This window comes from Eschscholzia californica, unplaced genomic scaffold (genome assembly GCF_041429995.1).
Source record: "Eschscholzia californica isolate CP2 unplaced genomic scaffold, dmEscCali1.0.p SCAF_5, whole genome shotgun sequence".
In the NCBI taxonomy this organism is placed as follows: domain Eukaryota; kingdom Viridiplantae; phylum Streptophyta; class Magnoliopsida; order Ranunculales; family Papaveraceae; genus Eschscholzia; species Eschscholzia californica.
Genome location: NW_028238472.1, coordinates 45677187 through 45699507, shown reverse-complemented (window position 1 = coordinate 45699507; position 22321 = coordinate 45677187). Strand labels below are relative to the sequence as shown.

General features: G+C 34.5%; 2 protein-coding genes across 12 annotated transcripts; one reads left to right on the top strand and one right to left on the bottom strand.

Moving 5' to 3' along the window:
• Positions 1-596: 596 nt before the first annotated feature.
• Positions 597-2985, bottom strand: LOC147539714 (auxin-induced protein AUX22-like). Its single transcript, XM_086644438.1, has 3 exons — positions 2376-2985; positions 2154-2244; positions 597-920 (listed from the first exon to the last, which is right to left on the bottom strand). The coding sequence occupies exons 1-3, from the start codon at positions 2752-2754 to the stop codon at positions 809-811; spliced, it is 582 nt and encodes a 193-aa protein (XP_086500564.1). The 5' UTR covers positions 2755-2985; the 3' UTR covers positions 597-808.
• A 10941-nt stretch (positions 2986-13926) lies between these two features.
• Positions 13927-21113, top strand: LOC147539713 (uncharacterized). 11 transcript variants are annotated; one of them, XR_015226458.1, is made up of 9 exons: positions 14158-16518; positions 16636-16735; positions 17450-17559; positions 17651-17982; positions 18188-18336; positions 19116-19172; positions 19424-19677; positions 20334-20397; positions 21027-21113. XR_015226458.1 is itself a non-coding variant. In XM_086644921.1 (8 exons), the coding sequence occupies exons 1-5, from the start codon at positions 13948-13950 to the stop codon at positions 18225-18227; spliced, it is 435 nt and encodes a 144-aa protein (XP_086501047.1). In that variant the 5' UTR covers positions 13927-13947; the 3' UTR covers positions 18228-18336; positions 19116-19172; positions 19424-19677; positions 20334-20759. The 11 variants fall into 11 exon arrangements, 2 of the variants coding, with proteins under 2 accessions (XP_086501047.1, XP_086501048.1); XR_015226454.1 differs by lacking the exon at positions 21027-21113 and having other exon boundaries at positions 14158-14788; positions 14999-16518; positions 20334-20759; XR_015226455.1 differs by lacking the exon at positions 21027-21113 and having other exon boundaries at positions 14158-15090; positions 15226-16518; positions 20334-20759.
• The last annotated feature ends 1208 nt before the right edge of the window (positions 21114-22321 follow it).

Genomic DNA, 22321 nt, shown 5'->3' with positions numbered 1-22321 from the left:
AACTCAATCAACCACACCTCCGTCGATGAAAATCGAAGATGGAAGAAAAAAAAAAAGAAGATGAACTGAAGGGGTTCTCTTCGTGCAAAAAAAAAGTGACAACATAAGTTTGATCAATAGATACTAATCCAAGTAGAAGACTGGTGTCCCTCGAATTCACTTCGGGTGACTCCCGTTACATCTACATAACGATGTTGACTGTTCATGTAATATGATGTTAAATCTAACATTTATTTATCGGTCAATGTTAGTCTACAACTCCTTTGCAAAATAATAAATAGTCATGCCCCTTTCACAAAATACGGTATCTATGTACGCTCCTTCGCGAAATAACCCTTTTTAATTCCTATTGAAAACGAAACCTGATTTGGGAATATAATATATCTTGCAAGTAAAATTACAAAGTGGAAATCTAATTAATTTGAGGTAATCACAAATAATTAGGTAGAGGTCCAACCTAGCTACTTTTTCTTTTTGTTGAACCCAACCTAGCTACTTTTTTTTTTCTTTGTTGAACCTACCAACCTAGCTACTTGGTAACATGATAAAAAAAATAGTTAAACAAAAATAGATTACGAACACAATATTATGTATTATTGATGAAGAAAAAAAAGATATATTTCATTTATTTATACAACAATTGTCGAACATTTTCGTCACAATTCATTATAATATTAAGGCTTACCTCAAATAATAAAAATATTGTAAGTCATATATGGTAGCAATTTTGAAATAAAATAAGGTTGTCTATAAACCAAATGTAACTAATAGCACTGCATATTTAAATTGATTGATCAAATAAATTACATCACTTCAAGTTAAATCCATTTGACTCATATTTCTCAGTTTGTAACCCAAAACCTTTGGCCATATCTGATCTTTTCATTATTCTTAATCTTTTGCACGATTCAGTAAACATCCTGCAAAATTGGTTAATTAACGAAAAATAAGTTAATCTAAACTTCGAAGAATATAACCACATAACATGATCAACCCTTTGAGTAAAAACATTCCCTTTTAAAGGGGGAAAGACAAAATTTAAAATTACTTTATTTTACTCCTTAAATATTATTTTGATGAACCTAAACATAAATATAAAGGCCAGCGTTTTGGGGAAAGCTAAATAGTTTCCGGGGTGTGAAATTTTAAAGGGAATATGTAGAATTTTAGAGATTTTCTGGGGAAATAAGAAATAAATTTTAAGAGGAAATAAAAAAAAAACACTCCACCTCACCTCAATCTATTTCCACCTCATCTCACTCTCTCTCCACCTCACCTCTTTGTCTTCTCCGATTTGGTCGCCGGCCAGAAAATTTTCCGGCCGGCGACCATGAAGAAAAAAAAAAAAATTTCACTCGCTCTCTCTCTCTAGAAACTCCGGCGAAGGGGTTTCCCTTCGCCGGAGTTCCGGTCTGTTCTTCAACAGATCCGGTCTGTTGAAGGACCGGATCTGTTGAAGAACAGACCGGAACTTCGACGAAGGGAATCGCCGGAGTTTCTAGAGAGAGAGAGAGAATGAAATTTTTTTTTTTTTTTTTTTAATGGTCGCCGGCCGGAAAATTTTTCGGCCGGCGACCTAATTGGAGAAGATAGAGGTGAGGTGAGGTGGAGAGAGAGTGAGGTGAGGTGGAGAGAGAGAGAGCTGAGGTGGAGAAGTATTTTGCTTTCCCCCTAAATAAATTTGTCAAACAAAATTGACTAATTTTTGCCCAAGTCTTCACACCCCGGAAACTATTTAGCTTTCCCCAAAGCGCTGGCCAATATAAAACATGATAAGAAAATAAAATTGAATATAGATTCTTGACCATATATAAAATTTGAATGTTGTAGTAATAATTTTAAGTACTCAAGAACATATTTGCCATTATTTTTGTTGTCAACATTATTATATACAAAATTTTACAGTTGGATTACGTAGTAAGCAGACGGCATTTGAGTGACCATTTTGTCCCCACTTTGTCGTCAAATGACATCTATTTCAAATGGCAGAAATGATTAAAATTTAAACCAGTTTCGAGCTGGAACTTGGTGAAACTAAAAATTAAAATTTATTATTCCTATTCAAAAATAGATAATATATATAAGCAATTTTTTCTAAAAATAATTTCTATTTTGTCCGGATAAATAAATTTGTAAGAATTGAGAATACTTACGTCCAAGGAACATCTCCAACGAGCATCCAGTCTCCGTCTTTGTCTTCATAAATCGGAACATATTCAGAGTTTTCAGTACCATTACATACTCCTGATAACATAAAACAATTAAACTTATTGGTAAGTGCACCGTAATATTAATATAGGTCGCATTTTAAAGTGTATTACTACGATCTCATATTCCATTTATAAAAAAAGAAAATTTATCCATGAATGACTTACCACCGAAAAGCTTCTCGAAAGCACGGGCAAGATCGGAATATCCTTCGTAGAGATCAAGATCAATTTTTCGCAAGTAAGCTGCACCATCCATGGATACTTTTATGTAAATTTTAGTCAAATCGGACTCGTTTTTCATTTGAACAACAATATTATTGTTGGTCTTCCTTCTATATGAACAAACTGGTGGCCAACCCACAATTTGAGTCTTGTTTTGATTTTTCCGATCACTAATAATGGAGATATTCTCTTCATTTTCGTCTTCGATAGTTTCCGAAAATACCCTTTTCTTATCAGCTTTCTCCACTGAAGAACAACTACCAGGAATACCCAAACATAGCTCAGTGACTATCTCAGACCCTAACCCTAATTCTTTTCCCATTTTCTTCAGCTTTGAATTGGTATGAAATTTCCTGTGCTTTTCTCTTCTTTGGGTTTGTGCTTTTGGATGCTTTTAGGGTTCCTTTGGTCCGTGGATAGTGTTTTTGATTTTTGAGGGTGACTTAACGGCTAGTTTTTATACATTAGAAGATAAGTTAGGGGACATGGTGGAGGCATTAACAGGTCAACTAGGGTTTCCTGGTCGGTTATTTGAATGGCAAAGATGAAGAATACTTGTCCACTAGCTTGATATTATTAGTTTAAAATTGGTTCGATATCAGACATAGATCCTACGGCTGTTGGGTGTTTTGATCCTCAGAGTTCAACCTTAATCTGGATCGTTTGATCTTTACAACTGAAACATAACATGTGGGTAGCTAGGGGTGCAATCGGTCTGGGCCGACATCCCATGGGCCAAAATATTCTAGTCTAGGCTTACAGACATAAGGGTACTTGGGCCGATCCGGTCTTCTCCAATTTCTACCAATGCCCATTACAGGTCAGTACCCGACTACGCAACGGGCCACTAGAAAAGTCCTTCCATTTCATCTGTTTATTCATTCATCACAGACGAAAAGGTAACATGGAAGTGGTAGGATAATTCCATAATATAATAACGTTACTTCATCTCGAAGTTCTTAGTTGCTTTAGTGGATATATCTTAGGGTTTGTTTGATTGTGAAATTTCACGGTAAAACAAAAACAACCCTAAAGAAAGGTATTTCCATTTGTGATTGAAATGCCCCATTTCTTTAGTGAAGTACATAATTTCCCTAAGCTCATATTGGGATGCACATCCAGTTTTAAACACTTAATGAAGGGAGTCCAAGATACTCGCTAGATTAACTTCGATAACGAAGATGCTGGAACCGAAATTCACAATTTCATTTTTTTTTTGTCCTCCAAGTACTTGGGGTAGTTTTCTTTCAATGACCTAGCCACCGTCTTAGAAATATTTATAGTTATGAGAAACAATTTTGGTCATGGACGCGACAACTGCTTTGTTTTTCTGCTATGCTCAAGACAGTCAGATTGCTCTTGTAGTTAAAGAATTGAGTATTGAGTGAACTGTGGAGTTCATACCTTGTTCAAGGCGAGATGATGACCTTTTATAGGTTGCTTTGAGTGACTTTTGTTAAGCAGTGTGATTAAGGCAGTTAAGATCCACCGTGTTTAGAAGATATCAGGGTTCCCCTGTAAGGTTATCCTATATTTTTGATATTTAGGAGTTGCTCTATTTTAGGATCCTTGATATATATATATATATATATATAGATATTTATCTTTCCGAGTTGATTGATCTTCTAGGAAATGTTTCCTCCTTCCGAGACTCTTAAAGCCCCAGTTAGTTTAATGCTTAAGATCCTCATCGTCTGAGATCTTTGATTAGATTCGGGATTAAGTCGGTAAGCGTGATGCACGATTCTACTTTCCCATATTTCGGGCCTAAAGTATTGACCTTGCTTACTTGGACTTCCATAGTCTTCTCGTAAATCCCAGGGAAGACCTGACTATATTTGAGCCAGGCAGGGTTTAAGGCGCCTAGGATAATCATGTCGACCCCCCCCCCCCCCCCCCTCAATTCTGGGCTTGAGCGGCAGACCTCCTTCGGATTCGACCTTCCTGTTGACTTGACGCGGGTAGACCCACGATTTTTAGCCTTCTCTTCATTCATTGACCATAGTCAACCGATGACCATTTTTTGGATCATCATTATCTATCTTGAGTTCAATCTGTATTAAACCAAGTGATGGATAACTTCTTTTGTAATTTCTCGATAAGAAAAATCTGTGTTGCTTCAACTTTTCGAACAGGCAAATCATATCGCAAAATATGAAAACCTTCTGAATCTTCCCTTCTCAAGACGACTTTCAGAATGTCTTAGAGGCCTCGTACCTCTCCATTTTGACTTATGCAGTCGTCGAATGTTTGTATGCATCCATATCTCTTTCAAAGAAATGTTCTATGGTTGCTTACAAAAGGAACGTTACAGCTTTTGACCTTATATCTCAGTAGTCAACACTTGGATTGGAGTGTCATAGGACGTTTTCTTTGTTGAATCTGAGAACCATTCTCGGATTCCTAGTCCAATCAAGGAAGTTACTTTCTTTCAACTCCTTCTCAAGGCTCGAAAGAAGGTCGGAGACAATATTCGTAGCCACTAAAACTATATAAATATAAAAGAAAAAAACAAATTTTTAATGAACACTTTTAGTTTAGGGTTACTATAAAATCTCTTAAAATAAGCTATATATATATATATGTATATGTAACCAAACGAGACCTTAGTCATTCAATCCATTATCTTCTTCTATTCTAAAGTCATAGACTAGTCTGAAGCATTATAATTAGGCTAGAATATCAAGTCAAAAGTAGTTAAGAAGTTCATATTAGTTTTAAACATTCGAACGCTTTCAAAATTGTGAAGTACCATTACAACCCTGAAAGTCGTTAAATTTTGGAAGACATACACCCGACTGTTGATACTATTACAGAGATGTAAAATGTCTTAAGGAAAGAAAATTTATTCTCACCCCGACTAAATTTTTCGGATCTATCTCTACTAAATCAGAAAGATTAGTTACTGGTGGCAGTACTATACAAGTCATTTATTTCTCTGTTAGCTTGGAAAAGGTTATTCTTTTTCGAAAAACAAACATACTCAATTTTAGAGAATAAATGGAGCGAGTGAGAATCCAGGATAAACCAGAACAACTTTATAAGATAAGATACGATATAACCTAGAAGCATCATAAACAACACATAAAAGTCGAACCAAAAGTAAAATTTTATAGTTTAACTTTAGGTATCTCATCAAAAATAAAAAAAGTCTAACTTTAGGTTGATGGACTTTAAATTATCAACACATAAATTATGTAGTTCAACAAAAAAACACACATAAATTATGTATTCAATATTGCAATTTAATGTACATATTGTTTTCTTTTCATTTTTTTGTTGAAAATCCATATTGCTCTTTAAACTCCTGCACTTTTATCTCCTCCAAACTTAGCCATAAACTTGGCCAAAATCTAATGGGCCAACTCTAGTCCCAGGAATATTTTGAAAAACAATACAGGAAATAATGGACTAGCTACTAGGGTCCAATTTTGATCTGGTTGGTTTCACAGCAATTAAGGTCCAGTCCAAGAAAAGATAAAAGCACTTGTTGGGTACAACCAAACCTTGTGTTTTTGTTTGAACTTTGGCAAAGTAATGAAACTATACCCTACTTGCTCTAACATTCTTGTTAACACAATAGTACTATAACCTACCTTTTAATTATTCTCTTGAAGATGTTGGGAGTAATAAAAGAAAAAGTTCAATGGAAAACCACTTGGGATGGGATGGGATGGGCTAAAAAGTGTCCAGAATTATGAAAAATCCTCTCTATTAAGGTTGGTGGACCTGGATACAGATGGATAAAGTTTTATGTCGTGTCAGTGATCAATCGAATTCTTTAATTTATCTATTTAAGTAGCCCATTCTAAAAGTGTTCCAATCAATAGAATGACTTAGGTGCTGTTTGTTTTTTTATAATTTTCAGATCTGAAATCTGAATTGGACCCAATTAAGATTTCAGCTGTTTGTTTTCTTTATTTAACAAAATCTGAAATTTCGGCTGACTTGGATATTTGTCTGAATTGGCTGAATGAGTGGCCACTCATTTCAGACTTTAAAACAAGTCTGAAATGAAATCTAACATCTGAAAATGTGATAAAGACAAATATACCCCTGTTACATCTCAGAAATTACTTTTTCATAAACTTGTCTTTCACTTAACAACTTACCACCGCCACTACCAAAACCTCCGCCACCACCGCCGACCACACCACCAGTCACCGACCATGGCCGCTACCACCACCGACCACCACCGACCACCACCCTTCTATCCCTCTCATATTTTATTAATGTCTATCTCTCTAGATCCATTCAAAATTCTAGAGTTCAAACCTAAAACCAAAAACAGTAGCTAGATTCATTCAAAATCCTACAACAAAAACCTTTGAAAAAAAAGGTTCATTCAAAATCTACACCAAAAACTGAAGATCCATTCAAAACCCTAGAACAAAAACTCTGAAAGATCAACTTCTTCTTTAGTCGGTATTTTTCTGCGATGTGTCCACGAAAGCAAGAGATAGAGGGAGAGAACGAGAGAGCCAGAGAGAGAGAGAGATGAGTTCCTGCCGGCGTCAATTAACTGGAGAGAGAGATGAGTTCCTGCCGGCGGCAAATAACTAGAGAGAGAGAGAGATGAGTCCCTCACGGCATCATTTGCAGAGAGGATGGGGATAGAAGAAAGAGATTTAGAAGTTAGGGTTTTTTTTTAGGTTTATTTTATTAAAGAGGGAGGGTATATATGTCAAATGGTTATTTCAGACTTAATTTTTCAGATTAGTAAACAAACATCTAAACTTTTAAATAATTCCCCCAATTCAGATTCAGCCAATTCAGTTCAGCCAATTCAGATTCAGCCAATTCAGATTCAGACCTACGAAAAAAAACAAACACAACCTTAGGCCATACCAATCTTTTTTTTTTTAAGAGAAAGGCCATACCAATCTATTTTCTGAAAAAAAAAACTAACCAATTTGTTGTTTTTTGAGATAATCAAAACTGAAAGGAAAAAGAAATTCGTAACAACTACTAGCGACACCTTAATTCTGCAACTTTTCGAGCTCCTACTTAAACTTCTCTGAGTTCTTGTAGTTAAAATGAAACAAACTCCTTACCAACGGATGTGGATGTGTTTCTTTTTCTTCGCATCCATCGCTCTACGCCTTTTCACTTGCTTGGTCCAATAAGCAAGTGAAAAGAGTTAGTCCGTCACCCTTTGGTGGAATTGTGGACACTCTCCTCTTAAGTCTATGAAGTCTTGGGATCTAGTCTTGGTGTGAGCAGTTTATCACCAAGATTTATCATATGTAATTTAGGCAATAAATAAGGGTTTTTATATGACTCTAAAGGCCCAAAACGTCTTCATATGGCGGTCACAATGCTCATTGAAACTCATGATGTATTACATATTATGTATATGATGTATAAATGTCATCCAAATGTAATGACTCTTGGAGTCCAATAAAAAAAATGAAAAAAGTATGGAGGTATGGAATTTTTCTCTATTGTATTATTTGTTTCCATCACTCGTACTACTCTTCTATTATAAATAAACATGGAGGTATGTAGTTTTCCTCACTCAAAACCTAAATCTTAAATATAAATTACTTTTTCGAATCACTCTAACTCGTATATCTCAACATAAGATTCAATGCTATGACCCAGCGATGTGGTATAAAGTTTGGACAGTCTGATGGGTCTCAAACTCATTCTTTCTTTCAAAAAAGTTTATATACTTATTTTAAGATTAAATGTCGGATAAGGTAAGAAAATGGCATAATAAACCACACAGGAAAACCATATGCACATGCACTTAAATTGGCCAAACTCCTGCACTTTTTCTTCTCACAGCCTATCTACAAATTGGCCAAACTCTAAGAGGCCCACTTCAGCCAACAAAGGAGTACTTTGACGAGAAAGATGGGTAATAATGGACCTTCTAATAGGGCTCACTGGACCTTGTTGCTATCACAATAAGGTCCAGTCCAAGAAAAGATAAAAGTTTTGCTGGACAGCCAAACTTTTTGGTTTTTTGTTTGTACTTTAGCAAAGTAATGGGATCAAGAATGCCCTACTTACAAAACATTGTTAAGCATGCCCTACTTACTAAACATTGTTAACACAATAGAACACCTACATACTAATCATTCTCTTGAAAAAATAATTGAAAGGATGCCCACATGGGATGGGCTAAAGAGGTGTAACAATGTAATGTACGAAATAGTGTCCCTCTAGTTAGGGTATCTCGACATAGATAGAGATGTGTAACGTGTTATACATTATCAGTATTTATGTGTCTATATCAATTCAATAATTTATCTATTTTATGGCACAATCTAAAAGTTGTATTAGGACATGCCAATCTGTTCACTTGCCTATTAGCCTATATATATATTTTTCTGCCCCATAAGAGATAGACAATAGCCTACTTCTCTTCTTTTTCTTTTTTTAAGGAAATAGCCTACTTCTCTAGGTAGTAAGGTATGTACTACAAGTTTCCAAAAAGAGGTTTATAGATGCACTTTTTCTTTTCTTTTTTGAAATTTGAACTTAATGAAAAGTACTTCTTCTAGATTAATTAGAGTGTTTCATCAAAAAAAAAAGATTAATTAGAGTGTTCTTTCCATGCCAATTTGCTAACTTATCTACTAAATTGTTAGATTTTTATAGAGACACAAGTAAATGAAATGGAAATGAGAAAAAAAACTTTGAGCTTTCATCTCTCCAAGGATAGGTTGAGATTGCCATTTACTTGATTGTGTCATTCCATCATTGGCATATTTTGGTAGGAGCATGTGCTGTAAATTTACATTGGAGACAGATTATCCTGTGGAAGTACTTGGGTTCGATACTACCCCGACAACGCTTAAACTATATGTAGTATTAAGTACGTAGAATTCATGATAGATAATCTGTATAAATTTTTTGTTTTGGTGAAGAAAAGACCATTCATTTTGAACTTCCTAAATTATGACGTAATTTTGCAACTAAAAAGAAAGAATTAACGTAATTTGCAGCTAGTTGCAAAAGGGTTAAAAATATTTGAATTGCATTTGTTTTTTTTTTAACTAAACAAAATAGATCAATGCTGGAATTTTTAACTAAACAAAATACAAATGTGTAGATTCTTACTCAAATAAGATATAACTTGTCGTTTTAACTAAAAAAAAATTTAATTAGGTTTTCAACCCAATTTCTTGTATCGCGATTAGGTAAAATCAAATTCACAAATTCATTTTCTGATCATCAAAAGTTCAAAACCAATAAGAAACTTAAACATCTATTTTCACTAGAATCGATCTTAATTCATTTATAATTCTAAAAGCAGTGAAAACAATTTATACTCCATTAAAATAGAAACTTATATAATTAAGTAAATTCCACATGCACGAGCACGACCATTGATATTGCTTGAAGTATGATAAAACAAATTATTGGACTTTCAATTAATTATAGCATGCACTAAATTCAGTTTAAAGATGCCAATCCTTCTTTAGGATATGATAATTTTGGGTGGGAGAAGGTTTGTTAGTTGAGGACCGAACATACATTAAGATTGAGTCATAGATATCTTATAAATAGTGTTATGATAAAAGATATTGTTTGGTACATTCTTGAAATTATTTTGTTTAGTCAACCTATATCTATTCGGATTCCTCTAGCCTAACACTTAAATTCTGCACATGGTTTTAATGATAAAGAAGGTATTGGTCTATCATCATATCTAAGGATGTACTCACTACTCATTATAACTAGACAATTGCTAAAGTGGGATACTTTTTAGAAAAAAAGAGTACAATAATGAAGGAAATAGTCTTTATTATGTGCATTCACCCCTTCCTTATAATGTTGAGATTTGAGAAGTTAATGTGCTAGGTATTATTTCTTGAAAGGCCTTGAAACTTCAAAGAATACTATGTAAATTTATGGGCCTATTAAACTAAAGCCCCAAATTGGCTTTAGACCAATTTAGTATGGCCTATGGAGCCCATTCATGATTCACTATTTGGAAGTGGTTATGGGCCACATGACATTTTTTTTTGGCCTGCACATGGATAAAGGCACACTAGCCAAATAGAAACTCGAACCCACACCCATTATTCGACTGCGATCTACGTTAGTCGTTACAAGGCATTAATACTTAATGAAGATGTTATAAGCACGATAACTGCCTAAGTTCAACTATTAATGAAAGAGGCCTAAAACCCAACAACAGGAAAGAGGCCTTAAGTTCGTTAAGGTTTCGTACGTGCATCTTCAGGCATTCGACATGTGTCACCTAAATCAATTGGTTAACTGGCCCAGACTAACCAATATTTGACTCAGCGGCGCGAAACAGTTAAGATAAGAGTACTAAAATAGGAAAGATGTCTCTCAAAAATCAACTTTTTCATATTTTAGGTCCCTTTTCTAATGGCCGCGGCTTTGGGAATAAAGAAAATTCTCCGGGGAATAAAGATTTTTCTTAAAACTAGTCAAATAAGATTGACTTTTTATGTTTCTTTTTATTGCTAAGGGGCTTCTAATTTTAGAAGATGTTATAAAAAAGACTCCTCCATCTCATCACCTCTCTCTGCCACCTAACCTTTTCGCCACCTCATCATCATCTTCTCCGGGAAGGACGCCGGCCGGCCAATTTTCCGGCCGGCTACCTTCAAACATAAAAAAAAAAATATATATATATATATATCTTTTTCCTCTCTCCTCTTTCTCTCTCTAAATTTTTTTTTTTTTTTTTTCAAAATCACTTTTCCCTCTCTCTCTAGATGGTCTGTGAACAGACCTTGTTGAAGGTCTGTTCACAGACCATTAAAGGTCTGTTCACTGCAAACAGATAATTTGATTATTCTCTTGTTAACACATTCTTGTTAACACAATTGTACTATAACCTACCTTTTGATTATTCTCTTGAAGATGTTGGGAGTAATAAAAGAAAAAGTTCAAGGGAAAACCACTTGGGATGGGCTAAAAAGTGTCCAGAATTATGAAAAATCCTCTCTATTAAGGTTGGTGGACCTGGATACATATGGATAAAGTTTTATGTCGTGTCAGTGATCAATCGAATTCTTTAATTTATCTATTTAAGTAGCCCATTCTAAAAGTGCTCCAATCAACAGAATGTCTTAGGCCATACCAATTTATTTTCTGAAATCTGAATTGATCTGAATTGGGATCAATTCAGATTTCAGATGTTTGTTTTTCTTATTTATTGACATCTAAAATATTTGCTGAATTAAGTTGATGTCTGAATGGACTGAAAAACAACCTTCAATTTTCAGACTTCAAAACAAGTCTGAAATAAAGGCATGATATCTGAATTATGATAAATGACACTAATGCCCCCATGAATTAGAAATATTCCCTCAAACATTTTACCACCTTAACACCACTGGACCACCACCATCACCGGACTACCACCACCACCTCCACCAAAAAACAGAAAACCACCACCACCAAAAACTAAGAACCACCACCACCGCCACCAAAAAACTGAGAACCACCACCACTTCCACCAAAAACCGAGATCCACCGCCACCTCCACCAAAAACCGAGATCCACCGCCACCTCCACCAATAACCGAGATCCACCACCAAAAACAAAGAATCACCACCGCCTCCACCAAAAAACCGAGAACCACCACCACCTCCACCAAAAACCGGGAACCACCACCACTTCCACCAAAACATAGAGAACCACCTCCACCAATAACCGAGATCCACCACCACCTCCACCAAAAAACAAAGAACCACCACCACCTCCACCAAAAAACCAAGAACCACCTCCACCAAAAACCGAGAACCACCTCCACCACCACCTCCACCAAAAACCGAGAACAAACGGAGAAAGGTGAGATAGGTTTCACCGGAGAAAGATCTGGCCGGAAAAGAGAGGGAGGCTGAGAAATGGAGAAAGAGAAATGAAGTGGTTTAGGGTTTTGCTTTTCTATTTATTAGAGAGAGAAAAAAATAGGGTTTTGTGAAGTAAGGTGTGTTTGTGAAAAATATTAAATAGGGGTATAAATGTAAATCGATTAATTGAGACTTAAGAATTCAAATTCAAAAAACAAACATCTAACTTGCAAAATAATTCAGCAAATTCAGATTCAGTATTTTCAGATCCAGTAATTTCAGATTCAGTTTTTCAGATTCAGACTCAATAAAAAAAACAAACAGCACCTAACTTTAGGTTGATGGACTTTAAATTATCAACACATAAATTATGTAGTTCAACAAAAAAAAAAAACACATAAATTATGTATTCAATATTGCAATTTAATGTACATATTGTTTTCTTTTCATTTTTTTGTTGAAAATCCATATTGCTCTTTAAACTCCTGCACTTTTATCTCCTCCAAACTTAGCCATAAATTTGGCCAAAATCTAATGGGCCAACTCTAGTCCCAGGAATATTTTGAAAAACAATACAGGAAATAATGGACTAGCTACTAGGGTCCAATTTTGATCTGGTTGGTTTCACAGCAATTAAGGTCCAGTCCAAGAAAAGATAAAAGCACTTGTTGGGTACAACCAAACCTTGTGTTTTTGTTTGAACTTTGGCAAAGTAATGAAACTATACCCTACTTGCTCTAACATTCTTGTTAACACAATTGTACTATAACCTACCTTTTGATTATTCTCTTGAAGATGTTGGGAGTAATAAAAGAAAAAGTTCAAGGGAAAACCACTTGGGATGGGCTAAAAAGTGTCCAGAATTATGAAAAATCCTCTCTATTAAGGTTGGTGGACCTGGATACAGATGGATAAAGTTTCATGTCGTGTCAGTGATCAATCGAATTCTTTAATTTATCTATTTAAGTAGCCCATTCTAAAAGTGCTCCAAGCAACAGAATGTCTTAGGCCATACCAATAAATAATGGTTTTTATATGGCTCTAAAGGCCCAAAACGTCTTCATATGGCGGTCACAATGCTCATTCAAACTCATGATGTATTACATATTATATTATGTTTATGATGTATCAATGTCATCTAAATGGAATGACTCTTGGAATCCAATAAAAAAAATGAAAAAGTAAAATACAATTTCTACGTCTTTTTTTTTCACTTAATTAGACAAAGTCAAGATGAAAAGAGTTATGTTTAATTGATGAGGGAAAGTAAACTGTCTATGTGGGACAGATTTAATAAGAGAGAAAGATGAGATGAAGTGCTATTATAGTAGGAGTTATTTTGTTTCTGTCAGAAAACATTAATTTTTTCTATTTAGCAAAACAAAATCTCTCTTGTTATATACTAGGAAGGTATTTTGAAGTCTTGGTAGGATTCATAAATTGAAGATTTATTTTCTTTTTGGCCCCCCTACTGTCTAACCATCTTCTTTTTTGGCCTTTGTTTTTTATAAATTCAAATTTGACCCCCTTTCGTTAACATCGTTAGTTAATTTTAATGATTAATTTTTTTGTTTTCATAATTACCCATCTTATAAAAGTGATCTTTTAATTCAAAATTGACCCCCATATAAATATGGTTAATTTTCAAAAAATTCTAATTGTTTTGGTACAAACTAGGGGGCCAAAATGGGTTCAATTAAAAAAAATCTATATAATAAAACAGGTGGATGGGTGCTGACTGGGACAAACCACTGGATAAATCCAGCCGTCCATCTCAAATCACCACTAATCCCAATTCATCCACGGGTGCCTATAGCCGTCCATCTCAACAGACACAACAGTGGTGCCTATAGTCGTCCATCTCAACAGACACATCTTTATACTGGACATATCTCTTCTCATCTTTAAAAACCATGGTGGTTTTTAAGGTACAGAGATTTTTTGGTTCGTTTCATTGGGAATTTAGTTCACCCGGGTTGCTCCTCTCCCAATTTGCCCCCTCCTTCGTTGTTAATCTTTCGTTAGAGGTGTTTCACTGTCCTCCTTTTACTGTACTTCATCTATTCGTCTCTTCTGAAACATCTTTCACTGTCCTCCTTCGAGTAATCTTCATTAGGAATTCAAATTGCTGGCCAACGAGTAATCTTTAAGAGGAATTCAGAGAACTGGAATCAACAAAGCAGATAATAGTAAAAAGCTCATCAAACAATTACTAATCTTTTTTCTGTTTTTTTTCTTTACCTTTTAGTTCCCGTCAAATCTACATATGAAAGATATACGTTTTCTTAATTGTTTGCTCCCTGAATTAAAGCTCATGAGAAACATAAATTTCCCATTAAATAAGAATAAGAGTTTCACTAGATGTTTTAAAGGATTAAAACATGTAAACCAGAATTTGTTGTGAAGGTGTTTGATAAAATGCTTCAATTAACTAGAATGTGGGAAAGAAGAAGATGTTTTTGAAGGAAAGAAAATTAATAGTGGTAGTATTAGTCAAGATGATCAAATTGTTTTTGAAGATGATAATAGGAGAACCCAGACAGATCCCAATCCTCTTCATAATAAAAGGTAAGTCACTAAGTTTAGATCAAACTAAATAAACATAGATTTTGATTTTTGGTTATGATTTTTTTTTTTTTACTTTTATTTTCTTTTGAAGTTTATGCTGTAACTGATCAAATTTTCGCTGCATTCTTAAGTGATTGTTGTTTTTAGAATTTACAAGTATCTGTTAATCTTGCAATGTAAATCAACTTTTCTTCGAATTCGATATCAAAGTTCACAGATAATAAATCTTCCAAGGCGTTGGAAGGGGAAATCGCGCAACAAGTATGTGCCATATGTTTTGGCAATAACATCAGGAGCAAATGGTAATTGTTCACTTTCTTAAGCTCTGTGACTCCATAAATATTTGAACTCGTGTTTTGTCAATTTTCATTTCTTTCTTAATGTTAACTCCTGATTGTTGACTTTGACATTTCATTATCTTAAAGGTTCTTCTTTAGTTTTAGGCGATAAATCCAGTAGCTTCTTCTATTTCTTGGAGTATGCATCAGAAACAAAAATCGGTTCCCGACATATCAAGTCTTTCATGTGACGACTTACAAAAAAGTCACCGGTAATCTAAGATTTATTTCATTCCATTCAGTAGTTTTTCTTGATTTCACCTAATATATATGAATTACTAAACTCATGACTTGATTTAATCATGGAGGCTAACTTGATATTTATTTAAATTAGAACATGAACATGATGCACACCTTGCATTGGTAAGTAACCATTTACTAACTAAGCTCTCACCTTTTAAGCCACCATAGTTTCATGAGTTGTATTTACACGCTATGCATGTGTGAACCTGTCATATTGCCTAATGCAGAGATTCATCACATTAGAAGAACCAAACAGTGCACCTTATGCTTGAAGAATTAGAGCAACATTATGCAGCATCAAACAGTCATAGATGGTTTTGGAAATCAAACTTATTAACATTCCCGTTTTAATAGTAATCCTTATTTTAAATAAAATATAGATAAGAATCATAAGATTTTCTTGACATATTTACCTTCAAAATCTGAGCAAACCTATGCAGCATCAGTTCATCTAAATCTAGCCAAGTTGTTCAAACCGCTTATGATTCAATATCGACGAAGATGAAGAAGATTTACCTTCGACGATGAGTTTAGACTCAAGTGAAGATGACCGCGCTGAACAAAGATTAATCTAAAATTTGTATGAGGTAATTGTCTTTTATTATACCTATTGATATAGTCTATGATTTCTGTTGATCATTTCAAATGAATTTAGGGATCTACGCAATGTAGTTACAAAAAAGTTTCTCGCTGTATAAATTTTGCTGAAATTGGCAGATTTTGGTACTGATTCAAAGCTAAGTAAATTGAGCTCTTTTAATAATTTCTTAACAGTTAACACATAAACCTTGATCAATGTTATATACTCTTTGCCTTGCGGATTTTATATTCTCACCTATCACTTTCAGATATTACGCAGTAGTGTTTTCATTAGCTAATATTTCATTCGGTATGAAATCAAATGGAGCAGCTTGTGGAATGGAGTCATATGGGAGCAACTTTATGGAAATTAAAATCTAATACCTACTTTATGTATCTTCTTCATATATGCTTATGTATATACATACATATATATCCATCTTATTCAGAAACCATGAAAGTTGTTTTCTTTTTATTCAGAAAGAGGGTGATGAGGCAAAACGAGATATTGTAGTATGAAGATTGCAGGATATGTTGAAAGTTGTAACTCACGTCATGATGGTTAATGAGGTGCGGTTGGTGAATTGTGTTTTTTTTTCGGATTGTAGTCAAGTAGTCAACATGAAATCTTCAACTTTATGGGAAAAACAATATGTTTCACCATTTGACATGCTTACTTTTCTTCAGAATTTTTCAGTGAGACGGTCTAACTTGACCACGATAACAATGATTCAGCTCGTACAAGAACTATGCAGCCACTGACCCTAAAACCTGCGATTCTTTTCAGGTACATCATTTCTCCCTCATTCTCTTAATTTATCTTCGTGAGGATTGCTTTCTCCTTACACTATTTGATGTCCCAACAAATTTTGAAGCCCTGTAGGAGGATTGCTTTCTCCTTACATGCTCCTTATGAATTAGAGGATTAAACAACATAACATTATAACTCCATTATTTAAGCATTGGGTCGTGTAAACAAAGATTTGTAGTTGAAAACGATCAGGAAATTTGTTTATTATGTTAGTGTATGAGATTAAGCTATGAGCTCACATTCTCACAGATAGAAGAACATGTTTTAACAATAGATTTGCAGAAAAGTCCACCGATCAAGTTCTAAAAGCTATTTGTCTCCAAATTGTTGAAAGTAAATGAATAGCTTGAAGGTTGTTGCTCCATGATCTCCATCTTATCATAAGAAAGTGTGGAACAACAAATACCCAACAACTCCATAAATCTCCCCTTTTCCGTCACTATTACAGATAAAAAGAATAACTAATTGATTCATCCGATCGGACCTTCTATGTCTCTCTTATCTATTATATTTATCAGGTAGAGCTGCCCAATTTTGGTTTTCATCTATATATTTTGATCTTCTATTCATCTATTGTTAATGTTTGGAACAGATTGACACCGTCGAAAGGAAAAATTACATTACAGAAATTTGTGATTTTAAGTTTTGAAGTATAATTGAATTGATATTCCAATATCTCACCATCTTCAGGACATATCTCTTTCCCACCGAACATATCTCTCCTCACTTTATTAAAACGATGGCTCTGGCTCCCCTGGTTGAGAAATTGTTTGCTTCGTTTGTTCATTGCACGTCTGAAGGTGAGTGTTTCTTTCTTCTCATGTTTTATTTTTTCTTTGATTTTGATATCCATCTTCTCAAGTTAAGAAATTTTTTGCTTCGTTTGTTCAGAGCACACCTGTTTGGTTTGGATATTCATCTTCTCAATAAGTGCCGACAAGGTCCGTGTTTCGTTAAGAAATTTTTTGCTTCGTTTGTTCAGTAAGTGCCGACAAGGTCCGTGTTTCGTTCTTCTCATGTTTGATTCATCTTCGTATCTATTTTTTTGTAATCTTCCAATTTCAGCTTTGAAAAGATCTTTTTCATTCATCTTTTTAAATTCTGTTTTGTGGAGTTCCAAAACTCAATTTCAGAGTTGTGCTTGATCTTACTATTGTAGACAAAGTGTTTGATGAAATGTCTCATAGACGAATATTGTATAAGCCATCCTCACATCCTGTGAAGTAAGTCATCTTCACATCATGTGATATCATTTTTAAATCTTTAGAGTACTTAGTCTTCCATGTGAAACTTTCTATAACTAAAAAAGAAATTAAACTCAATTGGAGGTGTATGGAATTTTTGCAGTGGTTTGAATTCTCTCTCTCTCTCTCTCTCTCTCTCCACTTTTGTGTATTTGGTTATGGAACAAATGTGGAATTATTGCAGAAAGGCTCTGAGGAAGCAGCTGACAGCCAAGGTCTATTAAATTTTTCACCTTCTTTTCTCTTCCACATCGCTGGTTGCCCGTAAATCAACCCCACTACTGGTGGAGTGAAGAAGCCTAATCGATACCGCAGTGCAACTGTCACTCTTAGGTAATTCCTTTCTTGAAAAGTTGTTGCTTTTGATTATGATTCTTGTATTGTTGTGTTGAAGTTTGTATGTCTTCAAGAATCGGAAGGGATTTCAACTTATCAGGAAGCTGCCATTTCAGAGACTAGGGTCCTTCACTATCCCACGAGATATACGGATATGTTAATTAGTGTCCTTCACAGTCCAATATTATAAATTATGTTCTTCTTATCAGGAAGCTGCCATTCTCAAATATAGACTTTTACTTATCTGATTCACACAGATTTCGTTGTGTTTTGATGTTGATTTAATCTCATACTATTGGTGTTAATGGCTTCTTCTTTTGCTTCCTTCATCTCATATTTAACACAAATGCTGACACTTTGTATCTTTTCCTTTCATTCTTCCACTAGATTTAAACCATCTTAGTATGTGATAAACTTTCAAGGTAGGAAGTTTCGCAAGAATGGTGAAAAATGAATCAGAGAAGAATTTTTAAGATTGACAGTTAGAAGATTAAGCAGGAACCCTAGAGCATCATCTTTCATAGAAAAGATAGTGATGATGTCTAAAACATTGATAAAGAAACGGGTATTCCAATTATGGTTATGGTTTACTTTTTTGCGGTTAAAAAACACAAGTATAGAGTTGGAAAAGTTGTTTTACCTAAGTTTTTACATCCATTTTGATTAATTTGAAATACTCGTGTTAGATGTAAATCATCACTGACCCAATGTTGTCGTTTTCTCAAATAATCTGAGATTGGAAATAATTTTTGTGAAGTTATATATTGTTTGTGCAGCTGTGGCATATCGATTCCAACTCCATGGAAGCCCAAAGTGATTAATTCCTTTCAGCTGTAAGTAAATTAGCATCCAAATACTTCTCTTCCTTTCATATTCTCTCCATGGAAGTTATATATACAATTATGTGTATGAAATGACATCATGGATCCACTGTATAATGTCTTGATCTGAAGAAAAAGGTCTTAGTTTCCAAAGATAGTTTCGAGTCCCAAATGAATGATTTGTTTTGGTCATTATGTATGGGTATCTGTAAAAAGAAACAAGTGAGATGATCTTATTTCAGTATTTTTTTACTGTTGTTCAGGAGTTACGAATTAGTTGTCGAACGGTAGGCTCCGAACATGAGTGATCATCTTCTCTTGAGATTTACTTAATATTATCATGAAGACAATTTGAAGTGTTGGAGTAGAAAAGCAAATTGATGAATTTGAGATGTATTTCTCAACAGTGAAATTATAGTAGGATATGAATGTTCAGATACCCTTACTTCAAAAGAAAGCTCAAATCTCCTCTACAGATGAATCACTTCTATGTTGGTTTGGATTCAGTTCTAATTGAGTAAGTATCGTTCCAAAACAACCTACCCATCTAAAAATAGATGGTGATTCTTTTTATGTTCGTCGTAGTAAGCACCCATTTTCGATAAAGTTAGGACTAGAACCACAACGTGACCTACGACAACATCTAGCAATGAACTCCAAGTGTCATTATTGATTGCATTGGATTGCGCTCTGTCTGCCTTATAGTTCCATTCTTTATCCAGACAGCTCCAAATGATGTTTTCAAAATGACTGCAATTTCTGATCGGTATGATTTCTTATTATGGTTGGAGAAACTAATTTTGTAAACACTGACGATGTCCAAGTAATGGTGTCTCTGCATTAGGCGATAAATTTGTAGAAAGATGTTCAAGAATTTCTTGTAAAACAGCAATTCCCCCTGAACCTGGAGACACCAGAGAACAAATTACAGTTGTGTTGATTAAGCTGCCTTTAATAGAATCACGGGTAATCGTTTTACATACTTACGCGACATCCAGTCTATTGGTTTTTGATGTTGCTAAAAAACTTCAGATGATGGAGAGTGGGTGTGTGGATTACGAAACAGAAAATATGAGTATTTCAATTATATGTTTTTGTTTCATGGATTACGAAGATTTTTATGGGTAAGATTTAGGGGTTTACTGATGTTATGCTCATTTGTTTTTGTTTCAGGCATACAACGTTTGACATCTTTAACAAAGAATGAGATTAATGGGTTTGCTTTATTTTAGAAGTGGTAAGACTCAATTATAATTTTCTTAGGAATTTTTAGCAGTTATAGTCTATGCATGTATGTTTTGATATACGAAGGTCTACACAAGTATGGTATAGAGAAGGGCTGCGGTACACCAAATGCAGAGGCCGGTACAATAATATTTTATAAAATTTGTGTAATTTAGAGTCATCCATATAGTTTAGCTACTGACATACGCGATGTTTTAATATATAACTCAAACTGTTAACAGCTAGGTACATATCATAACTGACCAGCCCCTGGCAAAAAATGAAGAGCAAACAGAGTTTGATCATTCTTGTGGTTCATTAACCATATACTATTTTCTAGATTTTATTTAATTTTCTTTTTGTTCAAATTTTTTTATTTAATTGAACCAACCAACTTGTTACTAAAATGTTATGAAGGAGAATATAAGTCCTGACACTTTCATGCAGTAAATTTCTTTTTTTTTTTTTTTTTGTTAAGATTCATGCAGTAAATTTCTTAGTTGTGGAATTTGATGCATATCAGCTATCCAGAGTATCCATTAAGTGTCGCGAGAAATCATTTTTCATGTTCATGTATATCTTACATTTTTGACAGTGTTGTGATTCTTTAGAATTTCACTTCCAATACTATGTGTGGCTTAGGGTACGTGGCTTAGTAAAATGGAAGTTAGATATGGTGTTTGAAGGTTACAAATGAAGAAGAAAGCTGGGCAAGTTTTTATGAACTGGACAACTACCACAATAAAAACAACTCTAAAAGTATCCATTATGATATTTCAAAATTTCTTCTCTTTATTTATTTCAATAAAAAATTAACCGAGTTAGTCTTTATACTATTATCCGTGCCGGAGGCACGGGCTATACCCTAGTTAAAAACATAAAACACACCTCACCTTTCTCCTCCACATAATTTCAAGTCACCTCATCTTCTTCCCTGGCGAAGGTCGTCGGCCGGTCAATTTTTCCGGCAACTTCCAAACTTAATTTTTTTTAATCTATTACTCTTCTCTCTCTTCTTTTTTCTTCATCTCTCTCTACCCTCTCTCTTTCTACCCTCTCTCTCTCTCTCTATATATAGCTCCTCCGATTCGCCGGAGAAACCAGACCTTGAAAGTATGGAGGTATGGAGTTTTCCTCTATTGTATTATTTGTTGCCATCACTCGCACTACTCTTCTATTATAAATAAACACGGAGGTATGGAGTTTTCCTCACCCAAAACCTAAATCTTAAATATATATTACTTTTTCGAATCACTCTAACTCGTATATCTCAACATAAGATTCAATGCTATGACCCAGCCATGTGGTATAAAGTTTGGACAGTCTGATGGGTCTCAAACTCATTCTTTCTTTCAAAAAAGTTTATATACTTATTTTAAGATTGAATGTCAGATAAGGTGAGAAAATGGCGTAATAAACCACACAGGAAAACCATATGCACATGCACTTAAATTTTTTTTTTTTTTTTTGTTGAAGATCACATGCACTTAAATTGGCCAAACTCCTGCACTTTTTCTTCTCACAGCCTATCTACAAATTGGCCAAACTCTAAGAGGCCCACTTTAGCCAACAAAGGAGTACTTTGACGAGAAAGATGGGTAATAATGGACCTTCTAATAGGGCTCACTGGACCTTGTTGCTATCACAACAAGGTCCAGTCCAAGAAAAGATAAAAGTTTTGCTGGACAGCCAAACTTTCTGTTTTTTGTTGGTACTTTAACAAAGTAATGGGATCAAGAATGCCCTACTCACTAAACATTGTTAAACATGCCCTACTCACTAAACATTGTTAATACAATAGAACACGGCCTCGTAATCATTCTCTTGAAAAATGTTAGTTAAAAATAATTGAAGGGAAGTCCACTTGGGATGGGCTAAAGAGGTGTAACAATGTAATGTACGAAATAGTGTCCCTCTAGTTAGGGTATCTCGACATA

What these genes read in the sequence shown, in the direction of transcription:
- LOC147539713 (XM_086644921.1), top strand. Translation starts at nt 13,948, where the DNA reads ATGGGTGCTGACTGGGACAAACCACTGGATAAATCCAGCCGTCCATCT. An exon ending in TGTTCATTGCACGTCTGAAG is followed by an intron (nt 17,560 to 17,650) that starts GTGAGTGTTTCT and finishes TCGTTTGTTCAG; the next exon opens with AGCACACCTGTTTGGTTTGG. An exon ending in GTTCAGTAAGTGCCGACAAG is followed by an intron (nt 17,756 to 17,918) that starts GTCCGTGTTTCG and finishes TTACTATTGTAG; the next exon opens with ACAAAGTGTTTGATGAAATG.
- LOC147539714 (XM_086644438.1), bottom strand. Translation starts at nt 2,754, where the DNA reads ATGGGAAAAGAATTAGGGTTAGGGTCTGAGATAGTCACTGAGCTATGT. An exon ending in TTTCGAGAAGCTTTTCGGTG is followed by an intron (nt 2,245 to 2,375) that starts GTAAGTCATTCA and finishes TTATGTTATCAG; the next exon opens with GAGTATGTAATGGTACTGAA. An exon ending in GTTGGAGATGTTCCTTGGAC is followed by an intron (nt 921 to 2,153) that starts GTAAGTATTCTC and finishes CCAATTTTGCAG; the next exon opens with GATGTTTACTGAATCGTGCA.